This window comes from Giraffa tippelskirchi, chromosome 5, assembly GCF_054371585.1.
Source record: "Giraffa tippelskirchi isolate mGirTip1 chromosome 5, T2T-mGirTip1v1.2.pri, whole genome shotgun sequence".
Lineage (NCBI taxonomy): Eukaryota > Metazoa > Chordata > Mammalia > Artiodactyla > Giraffidae > Giraffa > Giraffa tippelskirchi.
Genome location: NC_137279.1, coordinates 18,922,118 through 18,942,508, shown reverse-complemented (window position 1 = coordinate 18,942,508; position 20,391 = coordinate 18,922,118). Strand labels below are relative to the sequence as shown.

The window sequence follows — 20,391 nt, the reverse complement described above, 5'->3', positions numbered from 1 at the left end:
GGATTAATAATATTTTTAAGGTATTATTTTATTGGTAAAATATATTCAAATGAGAACTGTTTTAGAAAAATATCTCTGAGATTTCTAGGCTATAGATGCCATCTACCTGTTCATGACAGCATCATTCATTATATGTGGTATTTATAGGAGTGGTAAATGTTAATGCAGTGGAGTTATATAATACCTTTCTTAGTTCATGATGGAGAGTTTGTTATGAGCCAAATTAATACAATCAACATATGTCAAATAATGAAGCTTAATTTTTAATCAAGTTATTCTGTTCATCAGGCTATTCTGTCTTGATGTATTTCAGCCAACAGAAGTATCATTTTCCTATCACTTCCCCTATCCCCTTTCTTCCAAAAAAAACCTGTAGGAGAGAATTCCATAAAGACAATACATTGATCTAGAGAGTTGCTTGAATAAAAAAAATTTTCTCTACAGGTTCTTTTAGATATTACTGATGATAAACACTCTGTAGTAGAATTAGATTTGGGCATATGGAAAATGTATTCCCATTCACTGTCATAGACTTTTATTTGATCTCTGATTACCCTTTGCTTGTAGAACTTTGGTTTCTCTAGTACTTAAAAATGTAAACATTTCACAAGGTCTTTCATCTGAACTTAAAGTTTCTCATCATCTCTGTTAAATCTTCACAGTCATAGTTGAGAAATATTTTTATTTAAAAAGATCACTGCTGACATATCCAATTTTTAAAATATATTCATTTAAAATAATCATCTTGGAGGCAAAGTTGAAACAAAGTCTGTGGAAGTATAGTGGTCTCCTATAAAATTTTATCAAAGTAACATCTCAAGTTCTGGAAGCACATAAAGTTTATCAAGCTAAAAGAATACACAGTTTTAGCAGATGCAAAGGTTTGGAGTTTATATTTCATTTTAGAAAGGTTATAATTTTTAGCTCAGCTTGCAATCCTACCTCCAATTATTGTTCAGAATTGTTAATTAAATCACTATAAAGCTTACCAGTAAGATTCAGAGTCTTTTAACTCTAGAACAAATTGAGAGGACATGCACTCATCTCCTCCTGTGAGAACACCAAAATTGCAACTAGCTGTTCAATGGCCATCGACAGGAGGATTTTAGAACCCACCATAAAAAGATACTGCACATTCAAAGACAAAGAAGCCATAGCGAGATGGTAGGAGGGGCACAATAACAATAAAATCAAATCCCATACCTGCCAGGTGGGTGACCCAAAAACTGGAGACCAATAATAGCAAAGAAGTTCTCCCACTGTTGTGAAGGTTATAAACCCCACATCAGGCTTCCCAAGCCTGGGGATCCCACAAAGGGGCTGAGAATCCCCAGGGAATCTGACCAGTGGGATTTGATTATAGGACTTCCACAGGACTAGGGGAAACAAAGACTCCAGTCTTGGAGTGCACAAACAAAATCTTGCACACACCAAGACCCAGAGGAAAAGAGCAGTCACCCCATAGGAGACTGAACTAAAACTACCTGCTAGTGTTGAAGGGTCTCCTGTGGAGGCATGGGTTGGCAGTGGCTCACCACAGAGGAGGGGGCCCCAGCAGCAGTCCTGGAAGGTCTGCTGGGTGTAAGCCCTCTTGGAGGCCGCCATTAACCCTGCCATAGCGCCCATAGACCCCAGGGCTGGATCGCCTCAGGCCAAACAACTGCCAGTGCAACCCCACCCATCAGCAGATAACTGGATTAAAGTTTTACTGAGCAAGGCCTAGATTTTCTCACTGCCAGTCCTTCTCATCAGGAAGCTTACACAAGCCTCTTAGCCTCCTGCATCAGAGGGCAGACAGAAGAACCAAGAACCACAGTCCCACAGCAGCTAAAACAAAACCCACATTACTGAAAGTAAGACAGGATGAAAAAGCAGAAAGTTATGTCCCAGATGAAGGGACAATATAAAACCCTAGAAAAACAACTAAGTGAAGTGGAAATAGGCAGCCTTCTAGAAAAAGAATTCAGAATAATGATAGTGAAGACCATCCAGGATCTTGGGAAAACAATGGAGAAGATGTGAGAAATGTTTACCAAAGACCTGGAAGAACTAAAGAATAAACAGAGATGAATAATATACTAGGAGTCCGTAGCAGAATAACTGAAGCAGAAGAACAAATAAATGAGGGAGGACAGAATAGTGGAAGTCACTGACGCAGAACAGAATATAGAAAAAAGAATGAAAAAAAATGAAGACAGCCTAAGAAACCTCAGGACAACATTAAACACACCAACATTCGCATTAGAGGGGTCCCAGAAGAAGAGAGAAAGGACCTGAGAAAATATTTCAAGAGATAATAGCTAAAAACTTCCCTAACATAGGAAAGGAACTAGTCAATCAAGTCCAGGAAGCGCAGAGAGTCCCAGGCAGCATAAACCCAAGGAGGAACACACCAAGACACATAGTAATCAAACTGATAAAAATTAAAGACCAAGATAAAATATTGAAAGCAACAAGGGAAAAACGACAGATAACATACAGGGGAACTCCCCTCAGGCTATCAGCTGATTTCTCAACAGAAATTCTATAAGCCAGAAGGGAATGGCATGATATATTTAAAGAGATGAAAGGGAAGAAGCTGCAACCAAGAATACTCTACCCAGCGAGACTCTCATTCAGATTTAATGGAGAAATCAAAAAGCTTTCCAGACAAGCAGAAGTAAGAGAATTCAGCGCCACCAAACCAGCTTTACAACAAATGCTAAAGGAATTTCTCTAAGCAAGAAACACAAGAGAAGGAAAAGACCTACAGAAAATGAATCTGAAACAATTAAGAAAACGGTAATAGGATTATATATATTGATAATTACCATAAATGCAAATGGATTAAGTGCACCAACCACAAGACATAGACCGGCTGAGCAGATGAAAACATGTGCATGTACGCACTTCCACTTACCACATCACTCTACTTAACCCCCCAGATTGTATGTAATTATTTTATATTATTAGCTTAATCATGTTCCCATTATGGCTTGCAGTTGGAATTATCTTTTACTTTTTGTCTGGCTATTGATTGTGAAAACTAATAAACATCTTTTACTATTGTGAGTATGTAACTATTACTCTCTTAATACCATTGTATCATGATTGTTTCAACCAAAAAATAATAGACTTCTATATCACCTAAACTACCATTTAATAGAAAAACCTGTAATCACTTTTTAAAATCCAAATGCATATCAGATTATCTTGGAGTGTTTTGAAAAATCAAATGCCCAGATCTGCTTTTTTTTTCCCGAAGCTCCAGATATGTTTATATTGAGCAGCCATGTTTAAAAACAACTGGACTTATATGATGATCTTTTACTTTCATCTAGTTTGTTTCGTTTTTTTTCTATTTCATATTCAGTGCCCCCGTTTCTCTTGAAAGTATTTCTCTTAAAAGACTATTAAATGCCTTACTCATCATTAGTGTGTGGAAATGACACCATGGTGTGATTCAAGGAGGAGATATCATTTTTTTTCTATGTAATTTCCATGTGTAGTGAAATACACTGTTTTTAAATGGTGCTTATTTTATTATTATTATTATTATTATTTATTTGACTGTGCCGGGTGTCAGTTGTGGCATGCTGGATCTTTAGTTGCCACATGTGAACGGCACATGGGATCTAGTTCCCTGACCAGGGATTGAACCTGGGCCCTTTGCACTGGAAGCACAAGTGTTAGCCACTAGACAACCAGGGAAATCCTAAATGATGCTTATTTTTATAAGATTTGTTTGATGCTTACAATGAAATGTCTTTTTCATGATTTTGCTATGACTAAACATCTGCTTTGTATGTGTGCATGTATGTGTCTAAATTGTTGGGAAGAAAGGAAGATTTTAACTATAGCTTTATTTCAGTTATTTTAAATGTTTTAAGGAGCTTCCAAAGGTTATCGCAAAGTATATTTCTTTATAATTTTTCTCTCTCCTTTTATGACATTAAGCCATTAGCTGATGACTCACAGTCAATTTCAAATGGTAAAATTCTAGTTTGATTTTGATATGACTTTATCAAACTATCTATTAGTAACTAAGAGGAGGTACAGTTAAGTATGGCTATCCTGTTACCGGGAAATGAATCCTTAAAGAATGTCCAAATTTCGCTAACTAAAAGTTTTTCTACTTCCAGTTACTTATCAAGACAGAGTATCTTCAGATTTGCAAACTCTATTTGCAGCTTCAAATAACACAATAAAAAGGTGAAAATAAACAGGAAGACACACACCCCAACCCCTGCATAGAGATTTAGGAGAAAGGATGGAAATCACTAATAATTTTTTTCTGAATCTCAAATTTTAAATGTTAGATTGACTTTACATTGGTGCTTTCTATTAATAGTTACAGAATTTATTTTTGTTAAAATGACATTAAAAGGTGTTTTATCTCTTTCAGAAACTACATCTGACCAGAGTGACATTGAAGGTAGAATCAGAGCCCTGAAGGATGAGCTGCGGAAAAGAAAATCAGTTGTGGACCAACTCAAGAAGGAACAGAAAAAAAGGCAAAAGGAAAGACTCAAAGCCCAAGAAGCCAGTCTGATCAAACAGTTGGAGGTTAGACATAAGAAGAAAGGGGTTTAATTTCAAGGTTATTGTAAACATGAAGCCGGAAATGTTTTAAGCATTAATAAAGTGATAGATTAAAAATTTTCAGTATTAGTTTTGTGCCACATTTTAACCTAACTTTGAAAACAAAGAAACTGAGGTGTCTGAACAAACTGTTGCTTGAAACGTTAAATATTAAAATGTTAAATATTATGTCAAGTATTAAAGTAAATAGTAAAAGTAGTAAAATGAGTTTTTTTCCCGAAGAGGAAATATTAGGCCTATGAAAGAAAGCTTGATATCCTTGTCCTCTTAAGGAAAGAACTATTAGATAAATAATCCTGGCTATTGGAACTGTTAACTGCCTTTTCTTTTCTTTCTTTCTTTTTTTTTTTTCAGAAGAATGGTGTTTCATGCCACCCAGCTTATTAGTATAATTCTTTGTACTATTTGAATGGCTCCTAAATAACTCTAAATTTGAGTTTCCTTCCAAACTCTAGCAACCTTCCCTGATTTTACCCTACTCTGGAAGCCTGGTTTTTTTGTTTGTTTGTTTTGTTTTGTTTTTAGCTTTGTTTTAGCATGTGGGCACCAAAGGTTTTACTGACAGTTCCTCCAAATTTTTTTTAAATTAATTTATTTAATTGGAGGCTAATTACTTTATGGTTTTTATATCTTTCTCATTCTGTTTTTTCCTATTCATTCAGTTATCAGATCCCATTGATTCTTTTTTCATAAATCTTGCTTGTCCCATTCCATTCTACTGACATCAAGCTGTTTGGGACCCTAATGTCTTCTTACCTCTATAGTGTGCATAGCCTCTTACATGTCCTTGCCTGCGGTTGCTTCCCTATAGCTTACATACATTCTGTCAGCCTAGTATTCCTAAACACCATATTCATTACAGAACCAATCTGAACTTCCTGTTTATCATAAGAATCCCTTCTCAAGGCCTCACCTGAGATCATTCAGTTTCTTCTCACTTTCAGTAATAGCAAATTTCAGATTTTCAAGGCAGTTGATTTCACTGGTTAGACTCCAGGTGCTCTAAGTGCTAAAAAGGTCTTTGTTATGTTTGGGCAAAATTTCTGTTCTTTTAATTGTCCTTGTGTGGTAACACCAAACATGTATTCCTCCTTTATTAATATGTTTATTAATTTAATCATCAAATATTCAAGCGCCTTTTTATGTGCTTTAAACTCAGCTAATTACTGTACATATATTTTTCATTTTATCCTCAAAGCAACAAGGTGTGGTTATTACTATCCCTGTTTTTACAGATGAGGAAACTGAGTTTCAGTGAGATTAATGATATCCAGAGATACGCAGCTCACATGTGTTAAAACTAGGCTTTTAATTTAGCTTGAATTCCAAATTCTGTGCCCTTAACCATTATACTACGCTATCTTCCACATAGAAAATAAACCTTAGTACACAATACAGAGATGGAAACAGGAATTGTAACTTGCACATATGTTTAGAAGAAAAGTGATTAAGATTCAGTGACCATGCTGGAAAGTAGTGAGAAACAAAATTTTAAAATGAAGATCAAGTTTAGGGCTTTAGAAATCAGACTGATGAGTTTGAACTTCATCCTGTAGGTCTGTAGTGCTCAATCTGACTATACATTAGAATAAATCAAGGAGATTTTTTGAAAAATACAAATATCCAGGCTCACTCCCAGAGATTTTGATTTAATTGGTCTAAGGTGGGGCCCAGGATTTAAAAGTACTGCTGAAGGTCATGAGGAGCAATCAAAAGCTAAATGAAATACTATTACATTGAATAGCATTGCCCCAAAAGTTTGATAATATGTACGTCAACCAGAAAAATATCTAGAGAAGAATATAAAGATCCCTCTCATTCAACATTTTATTAAATTATTAAATAAAGGCAATAAAAAGTTCTTTACTTAGATTTTATAATTATAGTATATGTATATAGTATAGTATATAAATTAGTGAAGCTTTATTTATAGAATGACTAATAACTAAGAAGTATTTTTTCAATTCTGTACTATCATGCTCCCAACCACTCCCTTCTCTTTCCTTGGGATCTGTATTCCTAAAGTACATACCCCTTAAGAAGCTTACTGCCACTGAAACTCAGTGCAATGGCTAAACTTAAAAATATCAGGAAAGTATTAGGACAGCCTTTAAAAAATAATTATATAATCAGCTAAAGAGTTTTTTTAATATGGCAGGGCCTGAATTATTGGTTCATAAGTATTAAGCTTCTGTAATTGAGATTGTACCATTTCCTAATTGATATTAGTGTTACATTATATATCTTGCTTATACATAGCCTATTTCAAGAAGGCTGTGCAAATAACTGATTTTAGAACTCTTAAGAAATAATACTGATGCAAGGAGTAAGAATTTTATATTAGCATCTTTTTTACTGTTTGAATATTTTACCATTAAATGTATTGTTTTCTAATTTGAGATAGTTTTTAAAAATTCTGTATGGTGACTCCTCTGATTTTTCTAAACATAGTCATACGATGAATTCATTAAGAAAACTGAAGCTGAGCTTAGCCGAGATTTGGAAACCTCACCAACAGCCAAGCCTCAGATTAAAACGCTCTCCTCAACTTCTGAAAAACCCAAGATCAAGTCCCTTCCACTGCACAGGTAGAAATTTTTGTTAACTAATATATATCCTGCTTTATTTGCAAAAGAAATAAGGAAAGGTTTTTAGTTGAAGCTAACTTTTGAGTAACTGTGAAATTGTAGAAGTGAAAACACTGGTTTATGATTTTAGTGTCACTAAAGTAAATTTATTGTTTATGGTGTAATCACAAATCAAATTTATAATAAGGCACAGGTTTAAAAGTATATTCTGAAACCTGGTGGGTTCAGTGAAAATAATACTCTCCAGCATTGTTGTTACAGCTTCATAAGTTGATATAGTTGTTTTGAAAAACAATTTGGCAATGTTTCAAAAGTCAAAAACAGTCTGTAACTTTTGACTCAATAGTTCCCCATCTGAAAATCTAGCTTGAAAAAATACGAACTACCAAAAATATCTATTTGTGTGAACATGTTTATCATAACATCTTTTATATTAATTAAACACTGGAAGCAATCTTTACATCCAGAAATGGGTGAATAACCCTGTTAGTGATGGTTCTTTCTAGGGATAGAATATTATGCAGCCATTGAATGCAAATACAGAAGATGCAGAGTAGCACCATTAGAATATATAATATGGTAAATAAGGGAATCAGGTAGGAATATTTAAAATTAATTTTGAACAACGAGCAGAGGTTATGTAGTAGGTCAGTGGGACTGAGAAATAGTGGGTATTTCAGAGAGAAAGGCACTGATGAGTGACTAAAAGCAACAAAGAGCTTGGCATATCATGGAAGCTGAATGTGATAGGATATTACCAGAGTTAGAAGAAACTGGAAAAATAAAAAACAGATTGTGATAATAGTGTACTCAAGCATTTTTAGTATTTTCTTATTCACTTTCTTAGAAGATGTGAAACCTTGAAAGGCAATATTTTAGGATATTTTTTGTTTCTTAGAAATGTTACACAGGCTCATTACAATTAATTTAGCATTACCTGGATTTAAATCCTGGCTCCAGCACCAGCCAGCTATTTATAGGGGCAAGTTATTTAGCCTCTCTATGCTTTTTTAATAGAGATTTATATCCCTATAAGAACACTTGAGTAATAAACTTGTTATGAGGGTTAAAAACTTAACTTAGAACAGGGTCTAACACACAGTTAGCACTATGTATTAATTTTATTATTATTGCTACTAAAATATTGAAGGAAGTGGTAAAAAGGAATAAGTTTAAATCATATCATACATAACTATCCCAAAACAGCAGACATCAACAATTAGATATATTTCTTTCTCGGATTTTTTTATAGTTAGATTTTGTGTGTATTTTTGTTACGTATGTATTTTCCCTTTATGTTACATTATATGTAAGTTTTATTTTAATTTCTACATTTGATTGTTTTTATAGTTTTATTAACCAAGTTACTAAGGATTTTGACTGGAGAATGATAGAATCATATTTCTCTTTAAAGAAATCTTTTTGACTACAGTATGAAGGAAAGGTAGAAAGGGATAAGTTTAGAAGCAAGGATAACAGTAGTCTAAGCCAGTCCTCAGATAATCCACTGTAATAAGAATAGAGAATAGGAGATAGATTTTAGGAACATTTAAGAAGTTATCAGTCAGTTCAGTTGAGTCGCTCAGTCGTGTCGGACTCTTTGCGACCCCATGAATCGCACCACGCCAGGCCTCCCTGTCCATCACCAACTCCCAGAGTTTACCCAAACTCATGTCCATCGAGTCAGTGATGCCATCCAGCCATCTCATCCTCTGTCGTCCCCTTCTCCTCCTTCCCCCAATCCTTCCCAGCATCAGGGTCTTTTCCAATGAGTCAACTCTTCGCGTGAGGTGGCCAAAGTATTGGAGTTTCAGCTTCAGCATCAGTCCTTCCAATGAACACCCAGGACTGATCTCCTTTAGGATGGACTGGTTGGATCTTCTTACAGTCCAAGGGACTCTCAAGAGTCTTCTCCAACACCACAGTTCAAAAGCATCAATTCTTTGGTGCTCAGCTTTCTTCACAGTCCAACTCTCACATCCATACATGACCACTGGAAAAACCATAGCCTTGACTGGATGGACCTTTGTTGGCAGAGTAATGTCTCTGCTTTTTAATATGCTATCTAGGTTGGTCATAACCTTCCTTCCAAGGAGTAAGCGTCTTTTAATTTCATGGCTGCAATCACCATCCGCAGTGATTTTGGAGACCCAAAAAATAAAGTCAGCCACTGTTTCCACTGTTTCCCCATCTATTTCCCATGAAGTGATGGGACCAAATGCCATGATCTTAGTTTTCTGAATGTTGCGCTTTAAGCCAACTTTTTCACTCTCCTCTTTGACTTTCATCGAGAGGCTCTTTAGTTCTTCTTTGCTTTCTGCCGTAAGGGTGGTGTCATCTGCCTATCTGAGGTTACTGATATTTCTCCTGGCAATCTTGATTCCAGCTTGTGCTTCTTCCAGCCCAGTGTTTCTCCTGATGTACTCTGCATATAAGTTAAATAAGCAGGGTGACAATATACAGCCTTGACGTACTCCTTTCCCTATTTGGAACCAGTCTGTTGTTCCATGTCCAGTTCTAACTGTGCTTCCTGACCTGCATACAGGTTTCTCAAGAGGCAGGTAAGGTGGTCTGGTATTCCCATCTCTTTCAGAATTTTCCACAGTTTATTGTGATCCACACAGTCAAAGGCTTTGGCATAGTCAATAAAGCAGAAATAGATGTTTTTCTGGAGCTCTCTTGCTTTTTCAATGATCCATTGGATGTTGGCAATTTGATCTCTGGTTCCTCTGCCTTTTCTAAAACCAGCTTGAACATCTGGAAGTTCACACTTCACATATTGCTGAAGCCTGTCTTGGAGAATTTTGAGCATTACTTTACTAGCGTGTGAGATGAGTGCAGTTGTGCAGTAGTTTGAGGATTCTTTGGCATTGCCTTTCTTTGGGATTGGAATGAAAACTGACCTTTTCCAGTCCTGTGGCCACCGCTGAGTTTTCCATATTTACTGGCATATCGAGTGCAGCACTTTCACAGCATCATCTTTCAGGATTTGAAATAGCTCAACTGGAATTCCATCACCTCCACTAGCTCTGTTCGTAGTGATGCTTTCTAAGGCCCACTTGACTTCACATTCCAGGATGTCTGGCTCTAGGTGAGTGATCACACCATCATGATTATCTGGGTCGTGAAGATCTTTTTTGTACAGTTCTGCTGTGTATTCTTGCCACTTGTTCTTAATATCTTCTGCTTCTGTTAGGTCCATACCATTTCTGTCCTTTATTGAGCCCATCTTTGCATGAAATGTTCCCTTGGTATCTCTAATTTTCTTGAAGAGATCTCTGGTCTTTCCCAATCTGTTGTTTTCCTCTATTTCTTTGCATTGATCACTGAGGAAGGCTTTCTTATCTCTCCTTGCTGTTCTTTGGAACTCTGCATTCACATGGGAATACCTTTTCTTTTCTCCTTTGCTTTTCCCTTCTCTTCTTTCACAGCTATTTGTAAGGCCTCCTCAGACAGCCATTTTGCTTTTTTGCATTTCTTTTCCATGGGGATGGCCTTGATCCCTGTCTCCTGTACAGTGTCACGAACCTCTGTCCATAGTTCATCAGGCACTCTGTCTATCAGATCTAGTCCCTTAAATCTATTTGCCACTTCCACTGTATAATCATAAGGGATTTGATTTAGGTCATACTTGAATGGTCTAGTGGTTTTTCCTACTTTCTTCAGTTTAAGTCTGAATTTGGCAATAAGCAGTTCATGATCTGAGCCACAGTCAGCTCTTGGTCTTGTTTTTGCTGACTGTATAGAGCTTCTCCATCTTTGGCTGCAAAGAATATAATCAGTCTGATTACAGTGCTGACCATCTGGTGATGTCCATGTGTAGAGTCTTCTCTTGTGTTGTTGGAAGAGGGTGTTTGCTATGACCAGTGTGTTCTCTTGGCAAAACTCTATTAGCCTTTGCCCTGCTTCATTCTGTACTCCAAGGCCAAATTTGCCTGTTCCGCCAGGTGTTTCTTGACTTCCTACTTTTGCATTCCAGTCCCCTATAATGAAAAGGACATCTTTTTTGGGTGTTAGTTCTAGAAGGTCATGTAGGTCTTCATAGAACTGTTCAACCTCACCTTCTTCAGCGTTACTGGTCGGGTTATAGACTTGCATTACCGTGATATTGAATGGTTTGCCTTGGAAACAAACAGAGATCATTCTGTTGTTTTTGAGATTGCATCCAAGTACTGCATTTCGGACTCTTTTTTTTGACCATGATGGCTACTCCATTTCTTCTAAGGGATTCCTGCCCACAGTAGTAGATACAATGGTCATCTGAGTTAAATTCACCCATTCCAGTCCATCTTAGTTTGCTGATTCCTAGAATGTCAATGTTCACTCTTGCTATCTCCTGTTTGACCACTTCCAATTTGTCCTGATTCATGGACCTAACATTCCAGGTTCCTATGCAATATTGCTCTTTGCAGCATCGAACCTTGCTTCTGTCACCAGTCCCATCCACAACTGGGTGTTGTTTTTGTTTTCAGTCCATCCCTTCCTTCTTTCTGTAGTTATTTCTCCACTGATCTCCAAGTAGCATATTGGGCACCTATCTACCTGGGGAGTTCATCCTTCGGTGTCCTATCTTTTTGCCTTTTCCTACTGTTCATGGGGTTCTCAAGGCACGAATATGCAAGTGGTTTGCCATTCCCTTCTCCAGTGGACCACATTCTAGTTATTGATGGGAAAGCTGAATGACTGTTATATTTCTCTTAAGTAGTAGTTGATTGAGTCAAAGTTACACTAACCTAAATGGAAAATCAAGTGTTCCTCAGTGGGAGACTTATGATTTTGGTTTTAAAATGTTAATTTTAAGGTACCTATAGTTCATCTAAGTGGAATTATCCAGGAAAGATGTTAGGGTTATATATATATATAGGGATGATCAACATATAGATCATGATTGAGGCAATAAATATGGCAACATTTGGATGAACCTTCTTCACCCAAAGAAAGGATGCATTCAGAGAGAATAAAAGGGAGCCAAGTACTAGATATGATAAAATAGCAACCTTTAAGGAGATTAAGAAGAAATAGGAGTAGAAGGCAAATAATATGACTTTGCAAATAAAAAGAAAGCAAGAAAATGAAGATGGTAAATGTCAAATTAAAGCATAAAACAGAACAGTAGCATAGCATCAGATGAAGGAGTAAAGAATGGGGGGGGGGACTTTGCTCAATATACTGTAATAACCTAAATGGGAAAAGAATTTGAAAAAGAATAAATACATGTGTATGTGTAACTGAATCACTTTGCTATACAACTGATACTAACACAACATTGTAAATCAGCTATAGTCCAATATTGGGGGGGGGGGGGGTTTTTTTTAAGCTTGAGGTTTACATATAAGCTGAAGGGGGAAAAAAATCACCAGATTGAAGGACTAACGATTGTAGAAAAAACAATGGGTAGTTGAGGGATACTATCAGTGAGACTGTGGAAATTATGGGATTTGGGGCAGAAAGAAATTTGAGCAAATGTAAGAGGTACACCTTTTTCTTCTTGCAGACAGGAGGAAAGGCAATTGGGATGGCTGTGAATATAGATAAATTTGTAGGTAAAAAGGTTGAAGATAAGATTCATGCTGATGGCCTCTCTTTTTCTCATTAAAAGAGGCAAGATCATCTATTGAGAGTGACGAAGTCCAGAAATAGGCTTGGTGAAAGTGGCAAAGGTTGGAATACTACCTATGGAGTAGAAAGAATTAGTTGTCTAAGAATTGACTGCTTTTTGTTACTAGTTATTATAGTATCAGCAATACATTTATTTCTGTTTATTAATTTTTCTACTTAAGATCTGAAACAGCAAAGAATTGGAAATCACTGACAGACTCAGAACGATCCAGAGGATCCCTGGAGTCTATTGCTGAACATGTTGGTATGTAACTAGAAAAAATAATCACACTGTATCTGCATAGGCTTAAGATTTATACAAATGCCTATGCAAGTCTCCCTCTAGGTTATTTGGTTAAAAAATGAATTTCTTAAAGATAGTAGATCACTTAATATTTTAAGTTACTTTTATATTTTAAAGTGATTTATGGGTTATGCATAAGTTATATGAATCAGTCTTTATTGTCCCAATAACTGATAAAAAATTGAATCATAAAGACATTGATCTAAAATGGCTATGAGGGTATCATCAGCATCTCAAAATTCTCCCTTAATCAGATTTTTTATCTGATTATGTAATTGTCAGCCTCCACTATTTCTCAGGTGTGTGGTTATATACATTTTTTTCAATTGAGTCCAAAGAAAAATAAGAACTATTGAAAATAAAGTATAATTAAATGAGGAATTAAAGCTGAGGCATGAAAAAGCCTACCTGGCAACAGTGACAAAACTTTTAACTCTTGGTTTGTTGGTTCATTGAATCTTACTTATTTTCTTCTTATTTAGCAGTTTTAGCTCTTAAAGTGCTATATTTGCAGAAATAGTTAGGTTTTTTTTTTTTTACATTTAAGAGGTTAGTTGAAGTCCCTGGGAAAATTCATTCTTTTAGAAGTATATATATTAGCATATTTGTCCCTCCTTTATTGCTTTTGTATTTGAAGAACATACGTGATATGTTTCATCCAATTCTGTGTTTGCATAATTTGAGAATCAACTTCTCCATAAACTTAGATTCATTTTTCTTAATTTTCTAACTTAAGACAACACTTAAAAAATTATACCAAACTTCAGATTTTTAGTTATTTTTAAATGTTCTATTTATTGTTGGTACAGTATATATTCATAAAGGAAAAATTTACTACATATGGTAACCTATAAAACAGGTCATATTTACTGATCAGAGCTTTTTCTCACTAATATTTGGTTTTTATTTAAACTTTGGTTTCAGAAATTGAAAGTTGTGATTAGATAATTTTGATGTGATTTTTTTCTTCTTCCCCCTTTAAGATGCTGCATTGACAGGTTCTGAAAGATCAGTATCGGAAAAATCTTCATCTGCTTACGCAAAGAGAATGACTGAATTGGACGGTCAGACAGAAGAGCACTTTCAGACTTCTCCAATTCTCAGACCATCAAGGAGGACAAGAGCGGAATCTGGAGATTGTCTAGAAAATGTTCCTTCATTATCTCTTCTCAAAGAATTAAATGCCTCTCATAGACTTCTGGATGTGTCAGGTGCCAAGGCTGAAGAAGAGTCTAGTCAAAAATCAGAAATACAAGAAGTAGAATATGCAAAATTGGAGGAGAGTGCAATTGAAGATGCCTATTCTAAACAGTCTAGGAAGGCTGATGTCTTCCTGAAGCTAGACCTGGAACAGGGAGATTCATCTGAAATTCTTTCAAGAAAAGATCTTCCTTTAGAGTCTCTAAATGTTCAGAAAGACTTAGTTAGATTAGCCATTGAAAATCTTCATAAAAAAGAAACAAAAGAGAGACAGTCAGACGAAGATACCAGTCATAGTCCAAACATCCAATCAGAAAAAGAGACTCATGTACAAAAGAATATAAAGAGCAGGGACTCATCTTGGTCACAGCGTCTACTTGCATCTAAAGAGATACCATACTCTGAAGATTTTGAAGTATCGTCTTTCAAGAAAGACATTTCAGCTGAATTGTACAAAGATAACTTTGAGGTGGCGTCTTTGTTGTCACTCAGGAAAGACTCTCAGTCTTGCAGAGAGAAGTTACAGGCAACAAGCATCTCTAGAAGTAGAGCCACTAGCTTTGGTAGTGATGATGAAATCAGCGAGTGCCTCAGTGAGAAAAGCCTTTCTATTCATAGCAGTGTCCACTCTGAAAGGCTGTTAGAACTCAAGTCCCCCACTGAGCTTATGAAAAATAAGGAGCGCAGTGATGTAGAGCATGAACGGGGAGTTACTGAATCCCCTTCCTTGGCTTCAGCTTCTCTTGCAGATGAATTACTTGATTTCCACATTGGCGATAGGGTATTGATTGGCAATGTTCAGCCAGGAACTCTTCGGTTCAAAGGTGTGACTAGTTTTGCCAAAGGGTTTTGGGCTGGAGTGGAGTTGGATAAACCTGAAGGAAATAACAATGGAACATATGATGGCATTGTATACTTTGTGTGCAAAGAGAAGCATGGGATTTTTGCTCCTCCTCAAAAAATATCTCACATTCCAGAAAACTTTGATGACTATGTAGACATAAATGAAGACGAAGACTCTTATTCAGATGAGCAATATCAATATTATAATCAAGAACAAAAAGATACAGAGGGTCCCAAGTCTGACAGAGAAAAGGATGCAATTGAATATTTTTGTGAGAAATCTCTACCTAGTATGCATGACACAGAAGCCTCAGTTGATAGAAGCCTTAAAATAGAAACAGACAGTATACAGGACATTTCTGGGGTGCTTGAAGCCCATATTCACCAGCAGAATTCAGTGGACTCACTGATGTCTTCAAAGGAAAACAAAGACCTTGTTTCTGATGCCACAGAAAAGGTTTCTTCTGTTGTAGAAGACGATACTTTAGATAATACCTTTTCTGAAGAATTAAAGAAGCAACAACAGTTGACTGAAAAGGAAGAGAACTTATATCCCGAAGTTTCAGAAAAGCTTTCTACCCCACTTCTGGACCTGTTAGCAAGAGAGAAGAACCAGTTGGAAGCCCAGCTGAGGTCATCTGTAAGTGAGGAAAAAAAGTCAAAGGAACAGCTAGAAACAGTCAGCTTACTGACAGACAGTTTGCTCCAACTCTTTGTGAAGGACACAGTCAATCAACTACAACAAATCAAAAAAGCTAGGAATGAAAAAATCCAGCTTAGCAATCAGGAGCTTCTTGTTGAGGATCAAAAGAAAGTACCACCCCAAGGCCTATCCCAAAATCTTGAGGAACAGTCACCAAGCGTTCTGGGTTGCTTCATAAGGTCTGAATTGGAAGATGAGAAAGAAGAGATTTCCTCACCAGATATGTGTCCTAGACCTGTAAGTATTTTGTTTAGAAAAAAATGTCAATTAACCTTGCCTTTGTGGTACATTTTAATTCTATAACTCCTAATAGGTTTTTTGGTGATGTGTTGTTTATTAAATTAAGATCACTGTACTAATTTTTAAAGGCCATGTAGCTATTTTTCTGTCTGAAGTATAATTGTCCTCTATTATGTCATGAGTGGTCACTATAGAGTTGTCACAAATACAGGCAGGTTTATGCTGGGTTGAAAACCCCTGTATACTGTCCACAGATCAGATTCCCTTCCAGATTCACTGAACAGATTTATTCCATGGAGATTTCCATTGTTTCTCAACCCAGTTCTTTTTTGCCTATGAAATTATTTGTTCACATATCTACTCAGTCATAGTTGCCTTGCAGAAACTGCCAGTTGTGATGTTGATTCTGGTAAAACTGAAATATATCCACTGTGACATATACTCAGACCATCAACTTGTTTAGGTTGCCCATGGACAGTTGAACAACAGTAATGATTTTGAGTAACTTGAACCAGATGATCACCAAAGGTGAGAAATTTTATATCTCATTTCCGTATCCCAGAAGTAAAACATTTCTTCAGAAACAGAGTAACGGTGATACAAAAAGGAAAAAACTAATCGATACACATTTTGTAAAAACTGAATAATAAGGCTTATATAAGTAGAACTACAGGAAACAGGATAGTTTTTTTCTTAAATTGTTCATCAGTAGCCACTATATTGTTTTTATTTTGCTTGTTTATAGAGAAATAGCAAATACACAAGTAATATATGTAGTTTGTCTTAAAAAAAAAGAAAAAAAAAGCCCAAACTTGTTAAGTAACCTGAGGTTACTAAATGGTGATCTGTTTGAATGGTTCCATTTCTGTAGGAAAGTCCAGTATTTGGTGCCAGTGGGCAGGAAGAGCTTGCTAAGAGACTTGCTGAACTTGAGATCAGCCGGGAGTTCCTGAGCGTGTTAGGAGATGATCAAGACTGGTTTGATGAAGACTTTGGTTTAAGCTCTTCTCACAAGATCCAAAAAAACAAGGCAGAGGAAACAATTGTACCTTTAATGGCAGAACCTAAAAGAGCTCCAGAAAAGCCATGTGAAACATTACTGGCAGTCCCACATACTGCAGAGGAAGTAGAAATTCTTGTACATGATGCAGCAGAAGAACTTTGGAAATGGAAAGAATTAGGTCATGATCTTCACAGCATCAGTATTCCTGCAAAACTGCTTGGCTGTTCCAGTAAGGGTCTAGATATAGAAAGTACTAGTAAAAGGGTGTACAAGCAGGTATGTAACAGGGAAGGATAATTCTGATTTTTAAACTTCTCGCTGTTGTCTGAAATTTGGATTCTTAGCCATTCCATTTTGTTTCTTTTTCTCTATGAAGGCAGTTTTTGATTTAACAAAAGAGATTTTTGAGGAAATATTTGCTGAGGATCCCAACTTGAATCAACCTGTCTGGATGAAGCCGTGTAGAATCAACTCTAATTATTTCCGACGAGTGAAAAATCCAAATAACCTTGATGAAATCAAGGTAAACTGGAAACTGCAAAGTATCTCCTTTTTTTATTTGATCTTCTTTTTGTACAGATCTATAAATGTCATTAAAGCAGGTACTCTTTTGTATTATTCACTCTTCTGCTCTCAAGACCTGTTCCATAGTAGGTATTCAGTAAATATTTTGTTCATTCAGTCTGTGAGCAAAAGAACGATGAGGGTGACAGGGAATCCTGAACCATGATTTAGAGATAGATATAATACTCTAAAAGTATCAGAAGACATATATCAAATATGCCAACCATAGACACATAAATGATATAACCTTTCCATCTTTGATTTTGGAGGTTTCAGATTGGTTATGTGGTTTTGAAATATGTAGGATAGTGTGATATATAAAAAATATTGCTTGTTGTCTAACAAGCCCCTGAAAAGATTAAGTGCCCTGAAGCTACAGGGACTCTCAACAAGCCAACTTTAAAATCACATTGGTGAAAATCTCTCTGCTTGTTCACCTGTTCTTGAAATATAGCAAAGGTTATATTCCCATTGCAGTGCCTCTCAAACTTTAATGTGCATCTGAGTCACCTGGGGATTTTGGTAAAAATGCAGATTTCTTACTGAGTAGATCTGGAGTAGGACCAGAAATTCTGCATTTCTGCAAGCTCCCAAGTGATGCTGTTGTTGCTGACTCTAGGATTGTTTTGAGTAGCAAGGCTCTAGAGTTATGTCTCCCAAACTTATTTGATCATAGAAACTATTTTTTCCCTACAGAGTCTGCCTCCAATTACTTATTTTACTCATGTATTATCTTACATTATCCAGTTGTATATGTGGACGATCAAAATACATTAAAGGAGCATACACATTAAACTGGTATGTAACATGAAAGGAGGCACTGTCTAAACAATTTAGTCTTTTTTTCCCTGAGATATAATTGACATATAACATTATATTAGTTTCATGTATTTAATGTCACAATTTGATCTTTGTATATATTGTAAAAAGAGCACCACAATATGTCTGGTTAACATCCATCACCACACATGGTTACAAATTTGTTTTGCCTGTGATAAGAACTTTTAATATCTCTGTTAGCAACTTTGAAGTGTATAATACAGTATTGTTAACTATAGAAAGCTTTTAAAAATACTCATACTGACAGAATACCAACAGATATCTATGAGATACATGTTTACATTAGAGGTAGGCAAACTATGGCCCACAGGCCAAATCCAGGCCACCACATGTTTTCAAAAATAAAGTTGCCATAACCACACCTAGTTTATTTACATCTTGTCCACACCTGCTTTCCTACTACCAACAACAAAGTTGAGTAGCTGCAATAGGGACCATATGGCCCACAAAGCCTAAAATAGTTGTAATTTGGTCTTGTACAGAAAACGTTTTCTGACCTTTGCTTAACTTAAAGCAGGAAAAAAAGAAGTTTTCAAAGTTTGACTTGCTGACTTGATGGATTAAAAAAACAAAAACTTTTAAAATAGTATTGAACTTTGAGAAATGAATTATCAGAACCACCTGAGGGGCTTTTTCAAAACCCCAGTGCACTCCATTCCTTTCAGCCCCCAGCAGTTGATATATCCTTGAATGCATGTGTGTGTGTGTATGTGTGTGTGTGAATGTGAATGTGAGAGAGACTTTTTTTTTAATAGAACAACTATAAAAAGTAATATTATTTTATTGATAACAAAGAGCAAACATGTTGAAATAAGATACATAATGTATTCCAGCATTCATCAGACAATGTACATCATTATAACATCACCATGATGTTTCCTGCCAGTTTTAATATTGCTATAGAGAGGCTTCCTAGCTGGCTCAGTGGTAAAGAATCTGCCTGCAATGCAGGAGAACCTGGGTTCAATCCCTGGGTCGGGAAGATCCCCTGGAGAAGGAAATGGCAACCCATTTCAGTATTCTTGCCTGGGAAATCCCATGGATGGAGGAGCCTGGCAGGTTACAGTCCATGGGATGACAGGGAGTCAGACACAACTTAGCAACTAAGCAGCAACAGCAGCATCACAAATGAGTATCTTGTATGTCTGTATCCTCAGGTCATTGAAGAATACCTTCCATAAGGCAGGATTGAAAAAAAACAGCAACAAAAATATTGTTAAAGCATTTTGTAAAGCTTTTTTTAAGGGTGATAGTTCAAATACTGTTAGCAGTAAAATTACCATGCCTCTCAAACTGAAGTGTTGATTAGTATTTTTTTAATTTAACATACTTGCATCTTGGTGCTTCAAAATAAGCTTTCCCAACCAAATCCTTATTCAGAGATTTACTTTATACTTTCTTTTGTAGTTTTGCCAGCTTGAAGTAAACTAATGGTGGTTCTTGGGTAGAGGGGACTCTAAAGTGATTTTCGTTTTTGCAAATTCATCAGTGGGTTTTACTTTTTTTTTTTTGTATGTTGTGTAGAAACAAAAATTCTTTAAGTAAATAAAGTCTGAACATTTGGGAATGCTTTTCTCTTTAAATCGCTAAGTGGAACCGTAAGTGAAAGAAGTTTGTATTAATGTAATCTCTTTTTTAATAAACATTGTATTCTTAGCAAAAATCTGTTTACTGCTTTATAAGTACTCAATCTCAAAACGTTTGTGTTTTATGCATTCCTCTTATTTTCACAGAACTTCATAGCAACAGAAGTACTTAAGCTATTCAGTCTTAAAAAGGAGCCAAACCACAAAACAGATTGGCAGAAAATGATGAAATTTGGAAGAAAGAAAAGAGACCGAGTGGATCATATCCTGGTCAGTGTCTGTAACTGAACTGTTTTTATTTGACCATCTTTTCCAAAATCAGAATGTAGTTAGATTCTAAA

The 20,391-nt window shown here is 36.1% G+C and overlaps 1 protein-coding gene across 9 annotated transcripts in view; it reads left to right on the top strand.

Annotated features, from left to right (window-relative positions):
* The window catches only part of CEP350 (centrosomal protein 350), a 147,280-nt gene that overhangs the window by 121,893 nt on the left and 4,996 nt on the right, over positions 1-20,391 (top strand). For 8 of the 9 annotated variants that reach the window (XM_081485854.1, XM_081485851.1, XM_081485853.1 and 5 more), the window contains 7 exons: positions 4,385-4,545; positions 7,033-7,169; positions 12,950-13,032; positions 14,055-16,054; positions 16,929-17,336; positions 17,437-17,583; positions 20,198-20,320. In XM_081485854.1, the coding sequence (XP_081341980.1) occupies positions 4,385-4,545; positions 7,033-7,169; positions 12,950-13,032; positions 14,055-16,054; positions 16,929-17,336; positions 17,437-17,583; positions 20,198-20,320 (3,059 nt within the window). Of the gene's footprint in view, positions 1-4,384; positions 4,546-7,032; positions 7,170-12,949; positions 13,033-14,054; positions 16,586-16,928; positions 17,337-17,436; positions 17,584-20,197; positions 20,321-20,391 lie in introns of all 9 variants that reach the window. The other variant, XR_014052384.1, reaches the window with a different exon arrangement.